Source organism: Dermochelys coriacea, chromosome 7, assembly GCF_009764565.3.
Source record: "Dermochelys coriacea isolate rDerCor1 chromosome 7, rDerCor1.pri.v4, whole genome shotgun sequence".
In the NCBI taxonomy this organism is placed as follows: domain Eukaryota; kingdom Metazoa; phylum Chordata; order Testudines; family Dermochelyidae; genus Dermochelys; species Dermochelys coriacea.
The window spans coordinates 64,500,543-64,525,400 of NC_050074.1; the positions used below are offsets into that span (position 1 = coordinate 64,500,543).

The 24,858-nt window shown below is 38.3% G+C and overlaps 1 protein-coding gene across 1 annotated transcript in view; it reads right to left on the reverse strand.

Moving 5' to 3' along the window:
* KCNMA1 (potassium calcium-activated channel subfamily M alpha 1) overlaps window positions 1–24,858 on the reverse strand; it is an 827,350-nt gene that overhangs the window by 118,489 nt on the left and 684,003 nt on the right. Inside the window, 4 exon segments of the mRNA XM_038409287.2 lie at window positions 5,391–5,399; window positions 9,090–9,166; window positions 16,604–16,655; window positions 16,658–16,689. Coding sequence (XP_038265215.1) covers window positions 5,391–5,399; window positions 9,090–9,166; window positions 16,604–16,655; window positions 16,658–16,689 — 170 coding nt within the window.

Below are 24,858 nucleotides of genomic sequence, written 5' to 3' on the forward strand. Positions count from 1 at the left end.
ATTTTTGAATGCTACAGTCACCAGGAAAGAGGGATTTATCTCTCTCAAATGGGTCAAGTCCTGTTCTAAGACCTTTGTGACTTGCCATACAGTATATTTGTCAAGCAAGGGTAACGTTATGATTGTGGAAAACAGGCATTGAGGGAGATGAATGAGTGATCTCTTCAGCAGTGACTCCATTCCTCTAAAATGTTAATTGCATTTCTAGTTGCACGTTCTTTTAGTATCTTAGTCAAGTTATCTTGCAGCTGTTCAGAAAGTCATCATGCAGCATCAGGCCGGTTCAGTGCACGGTACATCATTCCTCAGAGCTTGGCTTTTAGTATAAAGGGTTCCACTGCAGCTTTTGATCCATACAAATGTAGACAATACAGAAAATTCAAAACAGCATTTGATTCATCCATATTTCCCTCTCCTAATTCTTCCCAGCGTGTACTTTTAAAACTAAAAGTTGGGGACAAAGGAGGGGAGACATTTGTTCATAATCTGATTAGATGTTTCCGTTACACCACTTTTTATTTTATTATTTTGTTTTTCACTCTAACAACATGTGGAGTTCCATAGAAAAAAGATAAAGGGTACTTGTCAGAAACACACTAATACTAAGTGAGGGAAAAGGAAGACTTGTTCTGGGTTTAAAATACAGCTGTTTTGAAGGATTTTTTCTAATCAAATGCTGTAGCAAAACACAGTATCTGACAATTCTGTAATACTATGTTGTTGGTTAGTAAAGTCCCTGGTTTTCAGTTACTTATAGCCATATTTTGTCAACAGAAAATAATAAACTATGACGTTAATTAAAATAAAAAAAATCATTGGTAAGGGCAGGGAAAGATGGGAAGGAAAACTTTTGGAACCATTTTAATCAGACTTAAACCAATGATGTGGACAATTTAAATCCTTCTGTTCAATAAGGGAAAGTTTGTCAGGTACATCTTAAAACCCACACCTTTTAGGGACTGTTTTTAACTATTATTATTGGTTGTTCTGGAGACCATGCATAATTTTTTTGATATTTCACATTGTTAACATGCAAGAAACAGGCTTAACCTGGCAATAAATATAACAAAAAAGACTTGCTATAAGGGTTTAAACCAGTATATAAATCACATATTAAAGCAATACATTTTGTAAAGAAAACATGCTGTAACTCTTCATTCCTGTTACACAGTCATTTACATTCATACCAAATACAATATTGAAATAAATTTAAATTAAAACATGGAATATTAGTAAGGATGTTTAGTGAGAAGATCAAAGACAAGACAGAAATGATTAAAGATGGTTCAGCCACACACATACTGTTTCCTGTTAAACGTCCATAAATATTAATAAAAAATGGTAATCAGCAGAGGATAAGGGGCTCTTTTTGTACAGCCTTTTGGATGGATGCTAAATTCATATGATACCTGTAGCAGCTGCATAAAAATCCAATCATTCTCTACCATATCCTTGTAGAAATGATCAGGATGCAGAATGGAACTGTTATTTGCAGTTCTGGTGAAAATAAAAACAGAACATAAAACAACTTAATTTCCTATTTTAGGTTCTTGAAAACAAATGGATAGAGGGGAATGGCAGCTCTCTCTTCTTGGTATAACACCCACTCCAAAATAAAACAAAAACAAACAAAGGATGTTCCTATGTATCTGAAATCAAGCCAGTGAAATTTGTTTTTGCTAATGAATCAAAATGTAGCTGTTCCACTGACACAAACTATGTGATAAGAGCAGCACCCTGAGGCAAGATTTTTAAGCTATTTGGAAGAAATATTTCCAAAACTATTAACATTTTAGACTTCAAATCTCAGTTTTCATTTGTTTTATAATTTTAAAATTGGCACAAATGTTTTTGTTGCAGTTTTTAAAACAGACCGACATTCTTCATTTTTACTTTGGAGGAGAAAGCTGAGTGTCTAGCACTCTGGCAACACCTCATTTTCTGATCACAAAGTCCCCCAAGCCCTGTCAAAATGTCTAGAAAAAAGTACCTAGGATTGTCTGCGTGAGGTGTCATTTAAAATTCATAAAGAGTAATGGGGAATATTTTCAGGCAGAAAAGAAAGCAAGGGAAATTGCCAATTGTTCTTTAAATAAGTTGTCAAATAACAGTTCCTTGTCTAGAGCAAGCAGGACAAAGCACCCCTTCTTCCTCTGCTGATTGCTTTTTTGTTTGTTTGTATGTTTTATGTTACCATACAGTCTTCCTGATCTCATTGCTCCACCCATCACTAACAGTAGCTTTACTCTTGGTAACAATAAAACAGCAACAAAAAAGATCTATGAGGACATCTAGTGGATTTCTATCAAACAACAGCTGGTTAAATAGAATCTGGACTGAAGGTCACTTGATTGGCAGTGAGTAAAAAAGTGCCCAACTACCATTAAGAATTGAAATGGATATGATGTCATTTCAAGTCATCAAGTTCTCATGATCCACAGCAAGTAAAATGACAACAAAGGGGAACTTTACAAAGAAAGTATGTTATAAAGCAACTAGCAGAATTAAAGGAAGACCATATTGATTTGATTGCCTTTTGGCGACGTTGGTTAACATCATCAGTCTAAAAAATTGAAAGGGCTTCCCACAGCACAATTTCAGTTTTCTTAAAAATACAGCAGCATGTCAAACTGGTGACAATTGATTTTCTCTTAACACAACAGACAAAGCTAGCTCTCCATCGTTTCACTGTGTTCGAGGGCAATTTCAAGATCACCAAATGCAGCCTGCAAGCTATTTTGCAAGTTTTGCAAATTTCTGACTTTAAGTGATGTCAGTCATAGGCAATTTGTTAGCTGTTTCCTGAAATTCACAGGGTGTTCTTGTTCTTCAGCCAAAACCGCAGGAGCAGCAGGTGAAGTGAGTGGACAATCTGCACATTCTACTGTATTTCAGTAACTTTAGAAAAGACTTGCATGTTTTTAATTAATGACTTTTTATAGACCAATTCGTTTTTATTTTCATACATCTTCATGATCCTTCCTACGTTTATTTTGGGGGATACTCAGCCAATGTATTCTTCCTCCATTCATTTCTAAAGGGGCTGAAACTACTAGAAGAACTAAGGCAAAGTTGCGTATTTATTTTTTAAAAAGTATTTTTGCTTAAATCTTCTCTTTCAGTTGGAGGTGAATTATATTCAGAAAAGTGGCTATGTAAAAATGGACTCTTCAATATCTCTCTCTCTGTGGCTTTGGTCTTCCAACCCGGACTCAACCTAACTCTCTTCTTCTCGGAACAATTTTGTGTCTGTGAATAATTATGCCCAGTATGAACTGTGGGCAACAATATTAGTAGTTTGATGGCAATCAAAATAATTTGCAATTACAAAAATGAAGAAACATTGTGTCTTGCATCATTAGCTAAACAGTCACTTAAATTCTGACTACAGAATCTTTATTGGTGATGATGTACATTACAGAAAGAACACAGATTGAATCCTAGATCCTATATGGCATTTCCAAGGTGAAAAGAAAGAAAAATATCTTGTAAAATAAGGACAAATTTGAAATGAAAATAATTGAGAAATAATAAACAAATCCCCCATTTTGTCATTTTTACAGTCTCACTCTTCTGATTATAATCTCACTTTTAAACCTATTTATTTTTGTCTTAATAGTCCTGATACTGCTAATTGATCTCTATGGAACCAGAGATTATTGCAGTAGGAACTGGACATTTGTTTTCAAATGCCGATTTACTGAGGATAGGAACTGAAATTAAAAACAAAACAGAGACTGGGGAACCATGCAGGCCTATTGGATCACTGCCTTTAGCTGACATCAGGGCAAGACCCTAAGGATGCTGGGTTAGGTCCTAGAGTTACTCATGTCAACAATAAAATCCTCATTCAGAGTACTAAATTTCTGGGTCTTAATTCTGGAAGCAATGTGCATGTAAAAATCACTTATAAATCTATGTCCAAGAACAAGGCTTTTATCTGGCTGAACTGTAAATAGTTAATATGCAAGTGGTCAGTTCTGCCATCACTAATGGTCTCAAATAGGCAGGTTGGTGAAGTTGGCTCCTGAGCTAGTTAATGCTTTCAACTGTGTGTTCAGCACCTAATGTGGAGTGGTACCTCCTAACAATAAATGGCAATGCAGCATTTGGATATGCTGATTGGCTAACACTCTGATGTTATTCCCAGAAGTACTGCCTTTCCTGGATTCTTTAGGTCCTTGTGTTCCTATGTGACTGTACAGCAGCTAGCACAAGAAGGCCAGAAGCTTTTGCTACCATAAAACAAATTAACAACAGTAACATATGGGGAAATGGTAAAAAAAAAACAAAAAAAAAACAAAAACACCCCATGATTTGGAGTAGCCACGGCTAAAATGAGTGGTTAGTGGGCTCTCAGTGGTACCACTGTGGCTCATTATACTCTTGAGCTATCTAATCCTGGTCCCCGAAGCTGTTGGGGAACAGTTTAGTTATACTGAGATGCGCTGAATAGTCCTGTAAGTATGGTAGCAGCACCCCACCCCTCCCAATGTATTTTCTTTGGAGTGCCTGTACAACAAATCAATGCAAATGTCTATTCTCCACTTCCCAAATGCTGTATTTATTTTAACTACCAGGACCATGTGTGCACAAAGAAATGGTCGATGACTGAGGGCCTCCATAGATACTGTAGAATTAACAATGCTGTGGCTCAGATTCAAACAGAGTGGTCTATAAAGTTCGTACTGGGTCTCTAATAAGCCTCAGAGTTATGCATAATTGGGCCATACACATGTATCATTAATTTTACAGCAAGAGAAATTTCATAGACTGGGGAAAAATAATTACCACTGTAGAGTCACTTGTCTCCAGTTAAGGATAGGTTTTGATTTATGCATCAGAAGTTGATCACACAATTAATTCATTGCCTGGCTTATTTTTTTTGGTGCTGGGGGTGGAGGGAAGGGACAGTGGGAAATTGCTGTATGCCCTTTCTGTCATGAAATGAAGCTGAGCTGCAGAGGATACAAGCCCAAGACCTTGAATTCAAGCCTGACAATGAATTCCACTTAACCAGGCAAACAGTGCTATAATGGTAATTACTCCAGCCTAACTGGCGTCCCTAAAAAGTAATGAGAAGTCCAAAGTCATTTAAAGGAAATGCCATTGTAAAGGCTTCATTTTCCATTGGAGATAAAAAATAAGATTGGGGAGAAATGGGGAGGAAAGAGGGAGGTGGAGGAAACTGCTGTATTTTCTTCAACGTCGCCCTGATCCGTGTGGGTGTAAAGGATGAGAAAGGTGGGAGTATAACGTCACTGCTACATGCAACATAAATATTAAAGAAAGAACCAAACTACTAAACAAAACAAAACAAAACAAAACTCTTTGCTAGAGAAAGACAGGCTGGACCGCACTCTGGGCTACAGGGAACCCGTTTTACTCACAATAGATCACTATCAGTGTGCAGTTAAAAAAAAAAAAAAAAAAAAAACAAAAAAAAAAAAAATAAAATATAATAGAGAGCGTGTTCCAAGGCAGCAGAGGAAAAATAAATCAAAAATTTGTCATTTTCACAGGTTACAACATATTCCTTTAAAATATCAACGTACACACGAGCTGTCCCTCTGGGGTTCAACCCCCACCCTTTGCAGCAAGTAAGTGGCTGGAAAAAATGTATAGAATTAGACAGAGTTGTTATACAGAATGAAAGAAACAGAAAGCGTGAATCATCCAGCTCAGAGATTTCATCCCATGTGGCTGCATTTATATATATGTATATACATTTGGCCCCTTGCTGAAGATATAATGAAATTAAATAAAAGGAAATTGAAAACATAAGCTAAATATACCACAAAATTATCAATGGTTTGTGAATACAATTTCTATATTTCTGTCTGGACAATGTAATGTAAATATTTACAGATTATTCAGCAGTAAGGAGAGGAGGGAGAAGGATGGATGGCTGAAAACTGTGAAAAGAAGCATAGTTACTTTAATTATCCCTAGCCTCATGGAGATGCATAGTTCTTACTTGAATTATTAATACTAGCCTAACAGGTTTGGACAAATGGCTATGTAGGTCAGGCTCACTTATAGACCCTGACAATACCACAGTTAATATTCAGACAATATCTAAAGGGACATGAAACCTCAGATGCATTATTAAAGAACATGGCTTTCAACTGTCCCAGGAAGCTGCATGTAATTAATGCCATAATAAGTAAGATTTCCATGTAAAGATTATATTCTTTCACATTTCATTCACCTGTACATGCTGATAGTTTTATCTTCATCCCTTCATTTCATCTTAGATGTCATCTGCACTCCACTGTCTCTAATTTGATTATGTTGCTCATTAATTAAAATATATATCTGAACTGTTCACAATATCATTGTAAATTAAGTTGACAGCCAAGCCCCACAATTTAGAAGGAAATGTTTGTTGTAATTTCTGCTTTGTTTTAGCTAGATTGTGTTTTTAGATAAACAATTCTGGCACCATATATGTGGAGATGATGGCTAAGATATTCAAAAGTGACTAGCGATTTTGAGGGCCAAAGTTGTGACACCTTAAAGGGACCTGATTTGCAGACACACTGACATCTTCCCTCTAAAAATCAGACCCTTTTAAGGAGTCTCAGAGATGAGCATCCAAAAATAGAGTGACCAAAAATCACACGTTACCTTTGAAAATCTTGGTTTATATCATTCACTGATTGACAGGACTTTAAAAACAAAGCTATTGAATTATTGTTAATAGTTATGAACATGCGGCTGTTATCAGCTGTTCTGAAAAGTGTGTGTGTGTGAGAGAGAGAGAGAGAAACCAAACCAAGAAAATATTCTGAGTACATATTAGACTTTGCCATCATTGCCTTTTTTCCCTCCACCTGACTCGGAAGATTACTCCCTTGGTGTTCAGTGTTCAGTATGGTGGTTCTGACAGGCTCCTTCTTCAACCTCACTAACTCCATCATTTCATTCCACATCTGTCCAACACCCTTTAATGCATTAGACTGATGTGTGTGACCATGTCGTTTGGAGCATTTCTAGTTTTTTTTTTCCCACCAAATGCATCCGATGAAGTGAGCTGTAGCTCACGAAAGCTTATACTCTAATAAATTTGTTAGTCTCTAAGGTGCCACAAGTACTCCTTTTCTTTTTGCGAATACAGACTAACACGGCTGCTACTTTGAAACATGCAGAGGCTGTCATTCTGCCCTGACACGGCCTTACTGCTGTTTTATACTGTGTTGGTTGGTCTCTTTCCAAGAAATTTTCTTTTCCCTGGCTTCCCAAATTGAACATTTTATTCCATTCATGCTTCTGCCCTTATATTGTAGTTGCTTCTTCAAACGTTGCAATATATTTGAGTTAAATATGGCACAATTGTAGGTCTCGAATCCAAATGATACCAACTCTCTTGGAGAATTTGATAGAAGTCTGCACACATGAGCACAGCATGGTATTACAGGTACAAAAATGGGGTGGGGGAAAATAAGATACATACAGGGTAGGGAGGCAACAACAGCCCCAGCTGTATTGGTTACGTTTCCCCTTCCCTAGTGTTTTGGGAAATCTTGGAAAAAAATTAGCTTTGTGAAGCTGCAGGTAGTTTTCACTTGCCTGACCAGAACTTAGCAGAACCACTGACCTTGGCAGCAGTTCTAGGGTCAAACTCTCACATGGATAAGCTGTTCTTGAACAATTTTTTTCAATATGTTAGGCAAATGCATGCGTTCCTTCCACATCAGGCATGCGTATCTTTGATTTCCATGAACTTTGCATTCACTGTGATTATTGTGGCTACCATTCTCCATTAAAGTCTCAGCTCCTCTGTCTCTATTACGCTACCTTAAGGAAACAATGTAGAAACCTTGTTCTCCTTGATCGTGTCTTTTTTTGGGAGAGAAGAGGAAGGCTGTCCTTAAGGACTCTAATAGTATGTTTTTCTCTACAAAGATTTCATTTTCTGGTATGGTTCAAGTAGAAGTACCCTTTTTCTGGTGGGTGAAGGTCCAAGTGTAGCCCTTTCTTCCAAATGCCAAGATTGTAGTGAGACAACAGCAATCAGTAGGCCACAGTGTTTTGGGAATCATAAAAGAAGCAGAAGCAGAAGCACAGGCAGACTCTGCTGAGACAGTCCAACCTACCTTTCTTGTGACTCTAAACAGGGTCATGTGCTTTTTAATGGCAGAATATCTAAACCATGTAAACTGTACACATGATATTCAAATATCCATTAAGACAAGGAATCCCTATGCCTACATTTGAAATCTATAATGCAAATATTTAATTGGTCAAATCCACTATGTGAGCATTTGGTTTGGGTAACCTGACTGTAGAAAGTCCACCAAAATTAAAGAGCCAGATATATTCCTGCATAAATATAAAGAAAAAACAAAAACAAAACCAGGTCTCCACTCCAATGTTCGGCTCTCCCTGCACTCACAAATCTCCTGCTGACATCAACCACAGTTCTATTAACCTGGGTAAAGCAGGTGATAAACACTGAAGTCTGCTGAACCCTTTGAAAGCAGAATTTTTCCTATTTAAAGGAACCAGTCCTGCATTTCTTCTGAGCACAGAACTGCCATCGACTTTGGGACTTCCTCTGCAGAATGACAGCAGGATGGAGCCTATGGGACTCATCATAATATTTTATTTCAGCATTATTATATCGCTCAGTATTGTTTCTTAGCTTATTTTATGTGTTACATTATATTATACAAGGCCCAAATTCTGCCCTTATGCCTCATGGAAGCCCATTGCAAGTAATGGGTTTTTACAGGGTGTAAGTCAGGGCAGAATTTGGCCCCATGTGGATAAGTTTGTTCATTGACTCAGATTCAGAACCATGGGCACAGATTCATCTTGATTTAATTATCTGAACTTTGTTAACTTTGGACACAAACAGGCATTTTAATGAAGCTGCAGGTGTGAGTGAGTGGTGTGAAATTTAATTTTAAAAATATTCACATCAGAATTACAAATGACATTTAACTGCATTGCCATGTATTTATTTCCTACCCTTTCTGCACCACTGTGTAAAACACATAAATACATTTAAAGAGATTCCTTAAGGCTGAGCAGTTCCTGAGTGGGAGGGAGGAGGAAAGAGAGGGAGAAGAAATATTACTTACGCCGTTTGCAGCCACATTTTTTTATCCTTTTGGGATCTGTGATGTCATCATGACAGGCCTTGCAGTAAAAAAATGCCCTGGAGAGACAGAATGGAAAAACTGACACATTTCTTAATCCACACAAATGAAATTAGTCCCACATTTCCTCCTGCTATATTGCCAAATTAATGAAACATGCCAGCACTAATTTCCTTTAATCTTTGGAAAGGTTTAGACATTTAAAGGAGGAAATGTTTGCTGCAAGACCATTAATTTCAAACACAAGACTATGATTCAAGTTAGTGCTTCTTTTAATAAACTTTCATTTGAAAAATAATTAGGAGAAGGGTTGATAAATATGACACAGTGGATCAGATCATCTGCCTTTCATCTTTGAAAGCAGCATCCAATAAGTCTCATCGTCAAGGCACATATGAAATGAATTCACTGTTCTTGACATGAAAGTCACGAATTCAGAGCCACGTGATTTCTGAGAATGACAGCTAAGGTTTTAAGGCCAAGTTTGCAGTCTACCCTCCACCGGACCTCCATACTGGTGAGAGCAATCAGCTATGTCAATGTCATTGTGACCTAAATTGTGGTCAATAATATCATGCATGCTATTATTTGCACTTGTAAAAATGGAAGCCAGTGTCTGAAAATCAGGTTCTTAAAAAGCAGTGAATAAACATGGGGACTACTGTCCTCTTGATTCAGATTTCTTTTCATTTTGCTATCTGCCATGTACATTGGTCAAACTGGACAGTCTCTACGTAAAAGAATAAATGGACACAAATCAGATGTCAAGAATTATAACATTCAAAAACCAGTCGGAGAACACTTCAATCTCTCTGGTCACTTGATTACAGACCTGAGAGTGGCTATCCTTCAACAAAAAAACTTCAAAAACAGACTCCAACGAGAGACTGTTGAATTGGAATTAATTTGCAAACTGGATACAATTAACTTTGGCTTGAATAGAGAGTGGGAGTGGATGGGTCATTACACAAAGTAAAACTATTTCCCCATGTTATTTCTCCCCCCTACCCCCCCCCCCACAGTTCCTCAGACGTTCTTGTTAACTGCTGGAAATGGCCCACCTTGATTATCACCACAAAAGGTTTTCCGCCTCCCCCGCCCCCTTCCTGCTGGTAATAGCTCATCTTAAGTGATCCCTCTCCTTACAGTGTGTATGATAAAAACCATTGTTTCATGTTCTCTGTGTGTGTATATACATCTCCCCACTGTATTTTCCACCAAATGCATCCGATGAAGTGAGCTGTAGTTTATAAGAAAGCTTATGCTCAAATAAATTGTTAGTCTCTAAGGTGCCACAAGTACTCCTTTTCTTTTTGCGAATACAGACTAACATGGCTGCTACTCTGAAACCTATCAGGGTTCAATTAGAGAAGAATCACACTAGTTTTGACTGCATTATAAACCCTCAGCAAAAATCCCTAAGCAAACAAAATACATAATTCACAAGATGACCTCCCTAACTCTCTGTCTATTTAGGTTTCGATACATGGCCTGTTACTGCGTATCAAAGAGCTGACTGCTAGGTGAAGTGTGCAGAATGTAAGGTAAGTGACGAAGGGTAAGTGTTCAATAAAACTTTTCGTATCATTAACATAAAATTATGTTTTAACAAACGTACATCAAACTGCCCACAGGAGATTTCTCAAGCCTGTCAAGTCAGTATGTCACACACTATTGCTGTGACACATGTATATCTCATGACGATCACACAGCTAGCCTCTAACTGAGCCAGTTTGGGCTGCTATAATATACACATATTTTTGCTGGCATGACAACTGGGCCATACTCCCAGACCCCTCTCTACAAATTCAGGCTGATGGAAATGAGGGGTGACTTGAGGCCACACCATAGGTCTTGCAGGTAATACTGCTCCTGTACTTGAGGTGGCTTGAAGGTTCCAGAAATAGAAGAGGCCAGGGGAACAGGAGAACCTACAGTACCTTGGGTACTGGAAAGAAAAATAAGCAGCAAATACACAGGGACATGGACGAATATATTCTTGGTTCCAGTGTAAATGAAAGGGCTATTAATTCATTTAGACAAAAATATCAAGGGTTTATGAATGTTTCACACTGTGCAGGAATGTTATAGAAAGGGAGAGGGCACAGGGAGCATGGTACTTTCCTGGTGTAAGGAAAAAACATAATCCATCTTGCAGATCCCAGAAGCACAAGTAAAGAGGGAGTGACTAGCACTATGTGCAGGGGTGACAAGGCCTGCAGAGTTATTTCTGGGTGTTTTCCTGTGCTCTATCACAGGGCATTTCCTAAAGGTGGGTGTTATGATCCCCTCTGTACAAAAGGAGGAACTGGAGCCTAGAGAAATCAAGAGACTTGTCCAAGGTCAAAGAGCCAGTTTGTCACATGTGTCCAAGCTCTCAGGCTTGTGATTTAACTGCCAGGCTACGTGGAGACAATGGATATTTTCCAGGTTTGACCTATGGCTGGCGTTTTTAATAAGGAATGGGGAACCTGACAGTATCTAAAGATGTGGTTCAGATATCAACCTCAATATCTCGATACTTCTCTGTAGATCATCCAAACCTCTTGTGTCTACAAAACTGGGCAGGAAGCCTTGTCAGAAAGCCACATCTGCTACTTCCTGCTTATAGCCTGGCTAGAAGTCTATTGAGAACATTTAAATACTTTAGATTGGAACCCCAAGCACAGACGAAGCTGAGATAAAAATACAGTGAAAGAGAAATGAAACTGTTTTGTTCATTTTGAGTATTGAGTAAAGGTTCAGCAGGCTTTTAAATTTTAATCACAAAAATATTTTGCAGTTATATCAGAGCTACAAGTAGTCCCCTCTCTACTTAAACTTATACATTCTTCTTGCTGCTTGATATCCATGTAGGCCTGATCTACACTACAGAGTTAGTGTTCCCACTTCCGGCTCTGAGACGGGCTACTGCCCAGGCTCCCCGCTCCAAGCCAGGCTGCAGTCTGGGCTCCCAGGTCCCCACTTAAATTGTAGTGTAGACATGCCTGTAGACTCCTTTTTCTATCTATACAGCTGGTGTAATTAGTTTAATGGGAAGGTACATGTATTCAAGCTAGTATAAGAGGGTCTAATTCAAACAATTGTGATTTTAATCTACTCAAAACAATTGAAAATAATTTAATTCAAATGTCTGAATTTGGTCCAGGGATTTTAAGTGACCTGCCAGGAAGCAGGTCAGTATGGCACTAACTGTCAAGAGACTTGAGTTCTAAACCTGCTATGTGGACTAGCTAAATAATCTATTCAAGCCAGTCACTGTCAGAGATAGGACTGGGACTCAGAGTGGCAGAGTCTACTCTTCTATGGACCATGTGGCCTCCAGGGAGTCACCTCTCTCCTGACTGTGGGATTTTCCTACTCTTTCCGTTGGCCAAAATTTCCTCTCCAGTTTTTGCAGTTCCCCCTTCAGACACTTATTCCAGCTCTAGATCCCACTTCTGAAGCAGGATCTTTTATCACAGATCCTTCCCCAAATCCCTACGAGTTTAGACGAACACTGCACAGGTGTGTGGGATCCACACTGCCAGATCTCAATGCAGAATTAGGGCCCTAGTATATTCTATGCATGATACTCTCTGGGTATGTCTACACTGCAATATGAGGTGTGATTGATGTTTCGATAGACATACCCGCACTAGATGGCTAAAACAGCAAAGTAGATGCAGAGGTATGAGCCTCAGCTGGGGCTGTATAAGCATGCGAGGGACTCATGTTGCTAGGCTGCACTGAAGCCCGCCGCACCTATACTTCTATTTTAAGCTGTGCTAGCATGAGGAAAGGTATCTTAGGGTATGTCTACCCATGCTCCAATCACACTGCAGATTGCAGTGCAAGCATACCCTAGGTGCAAGATCAAGAATAAGTGACACAGATACTTTTAAAAATGAAATTACCATATTGATTAAAGAATTAAAAAACAAATGGATTTCCATAATGCACAATAAAATGTAAGTGGATAAAGAATGATAAAGATATCACTCATATTGTATCTATGACACATTATTAGCACTCAACATTTTATATACAGCTATTCTCTTCAATAAATCCTTAACATATAGGTGTGTAATATGTACCTATTATTTAAAAAAAAACATAAAAAATCATAGTTTTAGCAATATACAAATTTTTCTACTATAAATTATGCTGCATAAACAGTGTTAAATATGCATTGCAATATGGGATAGTTCTAACCTAAAAGACCTGCCAGCATCTCTAAAAGCACATAAAAGAAACAAAAACATTTAATATGAGCTACAAGTATAACACATGTTTTCTTTTGTTTTATTGTACTTAGGTAAAAATCCTGTTTTTTACTCTCCTAGAGTCTTTTTTATTGCCATTCAGATCCCATTAAAGCATCCATCACTTGTATGAAACAAAGGCAGAAAATTCACGGAGGGGGAATAAGTTTCTCTCAATTTTAGAATATTTTTTCTGACTCTGATTCATCAAGTTACAAAGGTGAAATTGACAATATTCATAAATGGCTGCATTAGCTGAAGCACATCTGATAAAGATCTGCTTTGTACAGAATGGCTAGGGAATATGTGAAGAGAGGCAGCAACCATGCATTCTTCTGGCCAAAGGCTTCCGGAAAAGGCAAGTCAGAGCTTCTGCTTCAGCTTGCTGTTGTCATGGATGGAAATTGATATACAAGTGCTGAGTAAATTTACTCTAAATATATCTTCACTATTCAACTTCTGTCATTTCAAAAATACCATGCCAGGTTTCTCCCGGTGTGGTCTCCATTAACTTCAGTGGGGAACTGCATGGCTACAAAACTTTGTAAATACACAGGTTAGTGTCTTAGTGCTACCATGTGAATAGCTTTGTGCACATGGAAAGGGAGAGAGGCAAGAGAGAGAACAAGAACTGCCTGCTGGGCTCACAGGCTGCTGGAGCTCCTGCCCACAGTAATAGCTTTCACAAAGGCGGTGCTGGAGATGAGAAACAGCAGGGCCCAGCTGTAGCAAGGGCAGCTACCTCCTGTCTCTCTCTTTGGGCCAGAGATTGCTCGGCAGCACCCTGCCTGTGTTTCCACTTCTTCAGGACCCTTTAAGAACTCTTCCAGTTCAAAAAGTTCAAACAATCTCCAAAAGGGGTCTCACTTATTTAGACTTCTAGGTACACACAGGCCACAGCCCCAGTCCATCGCTCACCCATCAGGCCAAAATAACGCTAAGTCTTTGAAAAACAGAACAACTCATACTTGTCTTTATCCCAGTTTCAGCTTGGCACAGCCCCTTGCTCCCAAAGGGTCTGTCTGTCTGTCTGTCAGACTCCGCCCTGCTTCTTGGGCATGGTGTCTCCCAGGACCACTGTCTGGACAGCTTTCTTCTGCTTAACGTCAGGCCCAGTTATTCTCTCAGCCCCCTGCTACTGCAGCTTCCTGCTGTCTTTTAGCCTGGGACTGTTTGATTCCCCTCAGGTGTGATCAGGAATGGCTTAGCTCCAGGCTCTCCAACTCAAGGGCAGGCCACCACGTTACACTGGAGAAGGCACGTAGTGCCCTTTTGAGGGGTAACAAGACTAACGTCAACATGCTTACCTCAGTCTAAAATTGGTGTAAGGGAGATGAGGAAACTGTGAGCACCTGTTGGAGTCATGTGCCTCTTGAAGGCTGGGGCTTAAATCAGTAATTTAGCTCTTGGGAGATGCAGCACTAGTATAGCACTGAACAAACATTAAGCAATCTGTATGTCATTCCTTTGAGATACCTCAGTATTATTCTGTCCATTTTACAGATCAGGAAGGAGACACAAAGGACCTAATTCTACTCTCACTGGCACCTGTGCAAATTAGGAGACATTCCATTAGAGGCCAGCTACAAGGGGAGGGAGACCAGAGGAGGTGCCCCTTCTCCCTCTGTGGTTGGCTTGGCTGTTGGGGAATGTTTATTTGGGAAGGAGCAGGTAGGGTCACTTTGCTGGGGATAGGTGGTATTTCCTGGCTTGCAGAGACTGCTAGCTTTGGAGTTGGAAAAGAATGTTCCTTCCTTTGGCAGAGTAGGCTTAGTTAAGGGGTGATTTTCACCTCTCTCAGTGCATCACTTCTGTGCCATTTGACAGTGATGGGGAACCCACAGGTATCATTTGACAGAATTGGGTTTTTGTTTGCAGGCAGCTGGAGGTTGGAATGTTTATAATAATTCTGACATGTTGCAGCTGGATAGAAGGGGCCCTGGAGTTTAGCAGGTGCTAACTGGCCTCATATCTATAAACCAGAATCAGAGCAGGTATATCTGCAAGAGCCCAGGAATCTGTGGTAAGAGCAGGAGGAGGAGGAGGAGGAGGAGGAGGAGATGGTTAGACCTCTGTACTGTTTACAGATATGAGACTTGCCCTTGTGGATTGACTAACACATATGGCTGAAGGGGGGATGATGGTTCTGGGAGACAGCTTCCTACTGTTTGGATGGGCACAGCTGCACCTTGGAAGAAAGTCTTTATGGCCTAAAAAATGGAATGGTTATGGAGGGAGAAGTGGCTAGTTCTGAGGTAACAATCTGATTCTTGATCTCAAGTTCAACATGATTTAAAAATAAAAATTGCAGCCAACTCTATTTCTTGCACATTGGAGTGTCTTCATTTTCATTTTGGAGTAACACACGTTTGGGAGGGACGACCAAGCAACAAATTACTTTTTTAGCTTTTTAAAAATGTATTTATCTTCAAAATGTTTTTAAAAGTTATTCTTTATCTTAGAAATTATTTTCTGACATTGCTTTATCTTTCTAAAGACTCATAATCACGAGACACTGGGTGTGCACTGGATCTAATGACGCCCCTTGGTGGCTGCTAGGCATGAGACCAAAGTTTTCTTGTATAACTGTAGCTTGAATTAATCCAAACCCTAATCTCACTGATACAGCCAAATTCTTAGTCTGCTAAACAGATAAAGTAGCCCACATTGGATGGGAAGTACTGGTCTGTTTTAGTTTGATTCATTATGTGCCTACATAGTATATAGTTCTGATCATGAACAGTAACAAGGGGATGTCATACTGTCAATGTAATGCTGAATGAATACTGCTCAGTTTGCCCACAATAAATATTTGTTGCGGTTGATGAAACTGTCCCTATATAAAATTTCTCTGAACACCTAAATCTTAGGCCAAAACTAGGGACCCCATTATCTGCTCAAATAACTCCACTAGGGCCAATTACGTACAACAGTAGATAAACTGGCCCATATCCAAAGTGGTTTTGAGGTTAAAAACCCCGCTAACTTAACGTTTCTCTCTTTGGTTCTTTTTCATAGGTGCTGCAAAATTATTATGTCATTTATTTCAGTTAAAGTTTTTTCTCCATGGGAAGAATCTAAAAGAAAGGCATGTACATACTGAAGGCAGAATTTGGTCCAATTCAACCCCCACTGAAGAAATGTGAATCATTTTGCTCACTTCTATGGGAGTTGGGGCGAAGCTCCAAGTGTAAAGAATAAAACAAGGAAGAGGCTGCATTTTTTAATTAAGAGATACAATAAACAAATTACCTTTTCACTTCTTTGGCATCACTTGCAATGAAGAATCCTAATGTACCTTCTGAATCTTGACATGGTTTCCAGGATTGATTAATATACTGCTCAATAAAACACAACAAAAGACAAAGTTATGAGTTTATATCACTTTAATTGAGTGCTCCAAAAGGCTCTATTTTGTTTTATTCTAGGGGACCCACTAGTCAGGAAAGGCTATAAGGAAATTTGAAGTCATTTTCTTCTTTGACATTTCCAATCAGATCACCGCTTAAACATCAACAATGGGTATGATTACAGAACTTAAATTTGTAACTACCTTGCATCTTCCCTTAAATCATATCACCATTTCAGCTCTTAAGTGACTACTGTTCTAGCCATCAAATAATTAGCATCTTTTACCAAACAAAGCAAAAAAAAAAAAGCATCTCAGAAAAAACCATATGTGAAGCGGAGCAGTTTAGCTTTCTTGCTCTATTATTCAGGCTGATGAAAAAGTTCATGATATGGTGAAAAGGGAAGAGATCCTCCAAGGAAACCACCACTTGATAACAGTACAAAGAGTCATTTGTCAAATTAAACCATTTAAACATCTTGTGCCAATTTCTTTTGAAATGAGAAATAATGGGACCCCTATCTGTATATATTATATTATTATACATAATATAATAAATACACACATACACTCAAGGGGAATGGTACAAGACAACCAGTCATTATTATTGAGGAAAACATAAAATAAATATAACATTTTTAAAAAAAATCATTGCTATGCAGCCCCTGGAAGAAACAAAATAATCCAGCCACCCTAACAGAGTGACTGCAAGTCAGTTTGATGGAGGAAATGTAAGTTAACATAATGTGTGTTGATCTCTGCTTAGTGTAACATATCGGCTGTATTGTCAAAAAGATTTAGCACCAGAGTATTTTTGGTTCAGGCAATATTATAAGGGACCAGGTAGCCATAATAATTCTTCATCTTGTTTTACTTTGAAGTGTAATATAACTAAGCTCTTAACTTGACAAAACACTTACTAAAGCTTGTCAAATGTTTCACTTTTTTTTGTTTTGTTTTTTTGTTTTTCGGTCAAGTTTAATCTTTGTAAGTTAAAGAGTAGTAAGAGTACATATGCAAGACTGCTGTACACAAGGACTAAAAGAAACTATGATGTTTTCAGGCTTATCAGGCACTGACTTTCAGGAAAGATGCCAAAGTAGCAAGAGATAAGATGTATACATGAATGGACATAAGGTTCTAACATTGCAAGTACATGCAATGCTAAAGATTTGTAGCCTTATTATTTGGGGGAAAATATAGGATCAAACGTTTAGATACTCTTAGTTACTGATAAATTGTTGAGTTGGATAATGCCGGTAAGTATAGAATGTTTTCCTTAAATACAGAACATTTTCATATACTGGATTTTATATACTAAATGTGTATGTACTTGTGCGGATGCATCTGCACATACACTTATACACACACACATATATCTCTACACATTAAAAGCCCTATGTGACAAGAATATTAAGCTTGCAAAATCAGCATTTAGAAGTTAGGTAATGTCAGATTTAAGGCTGCCTGCGCAGGCTGCCTTAATTCAGCCCCTTGTCCATATGTTTTATGATACAGTCCTCATTGTCACGATCATATATTATTTGTAGCTCAGGACCCCTCCTTTATTCACTGCATAGGATGGATGATGCTCAGTGAACAAAAAGCTATTCAATAGTTTGTTTTATCCTTATTGCTTGACCTGTGGCCCTGTGCAGGAAACCCTAATCTATATACAGAGTTATTCATTGGCTCATGGGTTTTTCAGCACTATAGTATCTGACTACTTCCTAAACAGTCTGATTTTTCAGAGTACTTAGCATATTATAGCACTTTATATGTACAAAGTCTCCATTGCCTTATTAACTACACAGCTCCTACTTCTGCAACAAACGAGGCTCGGCTCCTATAGACAATAGCCTCCATCACTACACAACCCCAATTTGTTCCTAAAATACAGTCCATCCTCTGCAATGAAAGAGGCAAGAGGCCCTGAAAAAACTATGTAATTAAAGACCATATCATAATACATATGCACAAGGGGACTGAATTAAAGATGCACAAGCAACCTTAAATCTTACATTTCCTAATTTTTGAAAGCTTGACTTGGCAACTTCAATTTTTTTTAACTTGGGAGGTCCGAGGGGTTAATACAATTTTCTAGGTTTTAAAAAAGCAAACTGAAAAAAATCAGAAATTCCATTACATGGCATCATATTGACACCTGCATGGCTGGAACCTTTAGAACTAATGCACAGATCTCTGCTACTCAAGCTAACAGAGAAACTGACAGCAAACCTAAGTTGTCATCCAAAAGAGGTGGATGAGACACACACTTTGCCAGTGGTTGGGTTTCACAGATATTTGCTAACACAAAAAATGTTGAAACTCAGGAATTATGGGTTCTATTCCAGATTGTGGAGGGGAGTGTTACCTTGTGGCCACAGATCTTTCTTCTCCTGTCCCACCCAACCTGACCCATTCTGCCCATCCTCTCAAGTCTGTCCCTGTCCTATCTCTTCCTCACAAGTCCTTGTCTTAGTTTTGCCCTTAACTCCTCATCCTAGCCGGTCCCAGTCTCCAATTCCTACACTCTTCATCTCAGTCACAGTCTGCTTGCCCAGCCAGACCCACTCGTTCTTCCCACTCCCAGCCTTTCCACCTGAGGTTCCTTATCCTAAACGACTCTCCTCCCTGCATCATCAAGTTCTTGGCTTTGAGACAGGTTGCTTACTCCTCCATACTGCCAGGATGCCAGCAGTGGGAGAGGGGAAGGGGGGACAATAAGAACATGAGTGACATTTTGCCTGCTCTCAATACTGGTACCCAGTGCCAAAGAAGCCACAGAAGCCAAAAGAAGCAATTCAGGGAAAGTCCTACATATCCCTGACAGTCCTGGGATGGAGAATGCTCAGTGCAGATGGAATAATCTCAGAATTCAGATGCCAAATGGTAACAAATCTCTACTGACCATGTGCAAATGGATTTTTCAAATGTTAATCTGTGTGTTTTTTCAAAGACAGAGCAAAGGTATACCCCTGACACATTAGTAAACTCTATAACAAATAACAAGCCCTTGTTCCAAAGCATGGAGATGCTAGATGAAGTGGCTGTTAGAATGTTTTTAAATGAGCAAAAGAACATATTTTTCCTTAATGTCATTCTTGGAAATTGATCAGCCTGAGGCAGACACCCAGTATAGAAAATTTTCTCCCAAACTGTAAAAATTTATCAAGGTAACAAGCACCTGAAAACAGGGTCTTATAACGGGAAGTGCCAGGCAAACTTAACTTTAGGTGGCCAGTTTCACCTTTAATATATATGTATAATACTAACTCAGACAAATTGATTTCATATCTGTCAGAAGATCTTGTACTGCACTACGTCATAACCACAAAATAAGGATTTGTGACTGTATATGTGATGGGAATAAGAAGAAATCTGTCTTATCAGTGTTATTAACAATAAACAACAGCAGAGGCTCACACAGATTTGATTTTATTCTCACACTCTGATGTACAGGCAATACAAGCATCAGCCACTCACAAGCAAGTTCTACCCAGTTTGCATGGCTTATAAAAGCAACTAAAAGAAGGTACTTCTGATGGGATTGCTAACTTCAAAAAGCTATCAAAACATAGCTCAGGCTAATGATGCTAAGTATTGATTCAAGTAGGTAAGGGGTAAAAGATTTCTGAGTGACTTGGGAAAAAAAGACCCTGGGAACTTCACAATAACTTCATCATCACAGTGACATGCATATGAATAACAAGCCCATGATAATATCAACTTTTTGAATTACTTTGTGTCTCAACAGAAAATGGTGTGGTATAGTAATCTTGGGGCTCTAGAAGAGGAAGACTTCAGAATTTCATCTAGTCTCAAATCTCCTTTATGTATCCCTAGTCTTTTACACAGAGTGAATAGCAGTGAATGGAACAAACTATGAAATGCATTGTATGCCATTCACTGGAACAATGCTATGAAAATGAACATCTCCTGATTTTCCAAATATACACTGATATCGCAACGTCATCTGATCAGTTTTAATCTAATACCAACCTATTAAATCAGACAAGGAACGTTATATAATTTTGAACTTTTAAAGAGAATCAAATTTCCCTATTTTATTATATTTCCAGGTATATATATATTAGCTTCGGCTCTAATGAAGTAGCAGCTAGCTAGTACACTCTTGATATGTAGCTTCTTTGGCAGACCTCACTTTCAGGAGTATATTCCTCAGGCATAGGGGATCTCAATCTTTTTCACAACGTGGACCACATCTCAATACAAAGATTCTCTCATGGACAACCTGCCCTACCATTCATAAATGTGTGGGTCATGTGGCAGCTGTTGTTGGATCTTTACATAGAAAACAAATATTAGAAAAATATTTAATATATTTTTAGCTGTGGTTTAGTGCAATTTATCAGTTGAAACTAAGGAGAAGGAGGCAGTACCATGTGACCAGTCAATTCTCCATGGACCACAAGCAATTGCTCTATGGCCCACAGACCATAGTTTGAAAACTTTTGCTCTAGTATAATCTGGGTCACTTGGTAAAGTGGGTTCATTTGAATAACCTGCATTTTAATACAGCCAAATGCAAGGTCATAAATCTAGCAACAGAGAATATAGGTCATATTTACAAGATGAGGAAGTATATCCTTGAATGCAGTGACTCTCTAAAGGATTTAGAGTCATGGCAGGTAACAAGTGAACATGAACTCCCAATGTGATGCAGTAGTTAAGAGGGCTAGAACAGTCCTTGGATGTACAAGCAGGAGATTATCAAGGAGGGAAATGGATAGGGTAGTGAGAATATTACTGGAATACTGTGTATAGTTCAGTCTACTTAGTTTTTCCAAGAGCAGGTTAAGACATGACTTGGTTATGGTCTACAAGAACCTACATGAGAAAGATATCTGAGAGTAGCTTCTGGGGCATTATACTGAGAACCACATAGTTTCTGTTTTGGTGTTTTAAATGTACAAACCATCCACTGCCAGTATCTAAGTAGAAACTCACCAAAAAAAAATCCTAATAGCTCACAGTCACAGTAACAGACCATGAGCCATGCATATATTACCTCTCACTTTATGTGGATAGCACTGGTTACACAGTGTATCAATACAGTGGTTTGCATAAAATATTAAATACAGTATGTTTGCATGATATTGTTACTTGTATAAATGCCTTCTCTATAGGTATCAAAATCTATACTGCTTTTATAACTATCTGTGAGACTTTCTTGGGGTGCTCATCTTTACTACTGTCACATTGTCTGATGTCTACGCCGGGCATGGGATGGCCTGAATTTCAGTTTACAAATTATCATTGTGAAAAAGTGACCAGCCACTTTTTGATGAGAATAGTTTCTTTCAATTACTTGACTTGGTAGAAAGCTTACTATGAGATAATTTTTTGTTATGCTATTAGAATATATTAAAAAACCCTCTTTCATACATTTGAGAAGAGAAGGAAGAGAAAACTTTTTCTATCTTCCCATACTGTCCAGCTATCTTCAGTCTCACTCATAGAAAAAGTGAGCCATAAGATTTGTTGTCTGCATTTCTATTGAGTTCTGTATATTAGTTTGCATATAGTTATTGAAAATGAATTTATGAAAAATAATATGTCATAGTGCATTCATTTGTTGGCCTTTTGCCCAAGTGAAGCCACTGCTCACAAATGAACACAAGTTTGGGTCCCTAGATTGGGCAGTGGTTCCATATCACAAAGCTACCTCCAAGTCTGGTGTGATTGTCAGATTTGTTCAGGAAAGACCTCAAACTCCATTACCAGGGATGACACAGGACAGGAATTAGTTTAAGATGCATTGGCAGATGGAAACCAGGATGGAAATAGCAGAGAAGACAGCAGATCAAGGCAAGGCTCCTTAACAGGAACCTTGTGTGGAGCCCCAAGACTGGAAGACAAAGGGATGATGTAGGTCAGAATGGAGGTGTATTGGTAGAGCTTTGTTGGGAAACTCCCACAGCATGAGCCAAATTACGTCTCATTCTACAGTGTAATTAGCACTTTATGTTTTACTTTCATTAGGATAAATTTGCAAAAGCACTAAGTAACTTAGAAGCTTTGGAAAATGGGATTTATTCTTCTAAGTGACTTATGCACTTCTGAAAATTTAATCCCTAATTGCTAATATCGACATTTAACATGTAATATGTACACATAAATAAATAACACAACACTTGTGGAGATCCATGCCAAGGGACCTGTTCTGACCCAGCGATATTCCTCTTCATATTTTTCAGATACGCTCCTAACTGCCATTGATCCCGGTCTAAAAATACGGGTCCATTTTTTAACTCAATGAAGCAAAAATGGCAAACTTTGAACTAAATCAATGACAAAAGGCCAGGACAACTCTGGTTTAAACCTTGTGGTAGATGTACTGTACCATTCCCCATGCAACTAAAATAGTAACTCTAATATATTCATCAGTCACATATTATAATAGTCATATTATAATACCCATATTAACTGAAACGAGATAATGGGATGTTATTGACTATAGCTATCACACATATAAACACAGCTACCATTTTAGACTGGTTCATGCTGTGCCCAGATGAAATGCACAATATTAGTGCAATGGCCTCCTTAATTGTGCCATGTCATGAAAACAACTATAAATTATATATTTAATTTGAACCATTATGGCTTTTCAGAATATATTTTGAAAGCACGTGTGAGGGTAAGTGCACAAACCAGCGTGTGGGATCTGTGTGAATACCAGCTACACACCGCTTGTAACTCATAGGCATTGCTTCTTTCTTCTGGGCTCTATGACTGACATGAGTACAAATTCCATATAGCTATACATAGAAAATTCTATTATGACACTAAAAAGGATACAAGGCAAAAGACACATTGCAACATTACATGCTACAATATATGAAAGCTTAGTTACTACAAGCAAACAGAATCACAAAATGTTGCTCCCAGGAATTAAGTTCTTAATGACTACTAAGTGTGCCATGTGTGCATAAGTTACTTTACCAGGGATGTGCTAGCACTAACTAGTTCAATAATTGCACTGAAATTAATACACTGTAAAACAGTTCAATTAGTGTTTTTGGTTCAAGATGTGAATCGACTAGGAATACAACGGAAATAAATGAATTCAGCAGCATAATGTATTTTATTCTGGGAGCAAGCAACTGCACTTCGTACCACACTTTTTCACACTGCTCAACATGCCAGAATCAGCATGCCTTCACCACAAGGTAAATATACTCAAAAGCAAGAAGCCAAGTAGAGGTGCAACAACTGCAGATCCTTGAAGATGCTGTGTTGCAGTAACTTCTCTGCAGTTGGATCATATCAATATGCCAAACTGACAGGAAGCCACCTCTCTTTTCACACATCGACTCAAAAAACCCAGTAGAGAAAGACTATAAAGAAAATAAGCACAACACACAGAACACACACAACAGAACAAATGTGGAAATTAAGGTTGGAGTATGTGACGAAGTAGGAAACTGAAATATGTCTTGACAATGAGGAGTCTCCAAAGAACACACAAAAAGTCAGACTGTGATAAGTTGTTAAAAAATAGGGATGTGGTAGGACCCGCCCTGTTTATTTCATTCAAACCAAAAACAACAAAATGGAATGTAGGCTAGATATGAGGCCTGTTACATGGTTATTAAAAGAATATGCAAAACATGCCAACACAAAGAAAAAAAAACAAACAAAGCACACTCTTTCATTTCAGTTGTTTCAATAAAAGCTCATGTAATAAAATGAATAGGAACATACAGCATAAACTACCTCTAGGTACTTCACTGGAACAGTACGGTAACTTTAATGAGTACTGTATTATAATTAATCTGGATCAGCAATGCAAAAAAATCAAGCATTTGGTCATTGTTAATGGGAAGCAAAACTACAAGAGCACAAAGTATCGTATTGTAAAAACATGTATTTTACAGAAAGACTCTGTGGGAAGAGAGGCTATTAATAAGGTTATAAATATGGAGATAAAATGGCAGCACAAAGACTGGTAGACACAGAGGACATGTCACAACACAAAACAAATTAACAAAAAGAGAAAAAAGGATGGTGAACAGCAGACCGAGTTTGATTTCCAAATGTAATAATTGGATACATCAATGGTTCCACGACAAAATAAAAGTCTAATGCTTATACTTAATTTTATAATTCCTGCAAAGAAGTTAGTGCATGA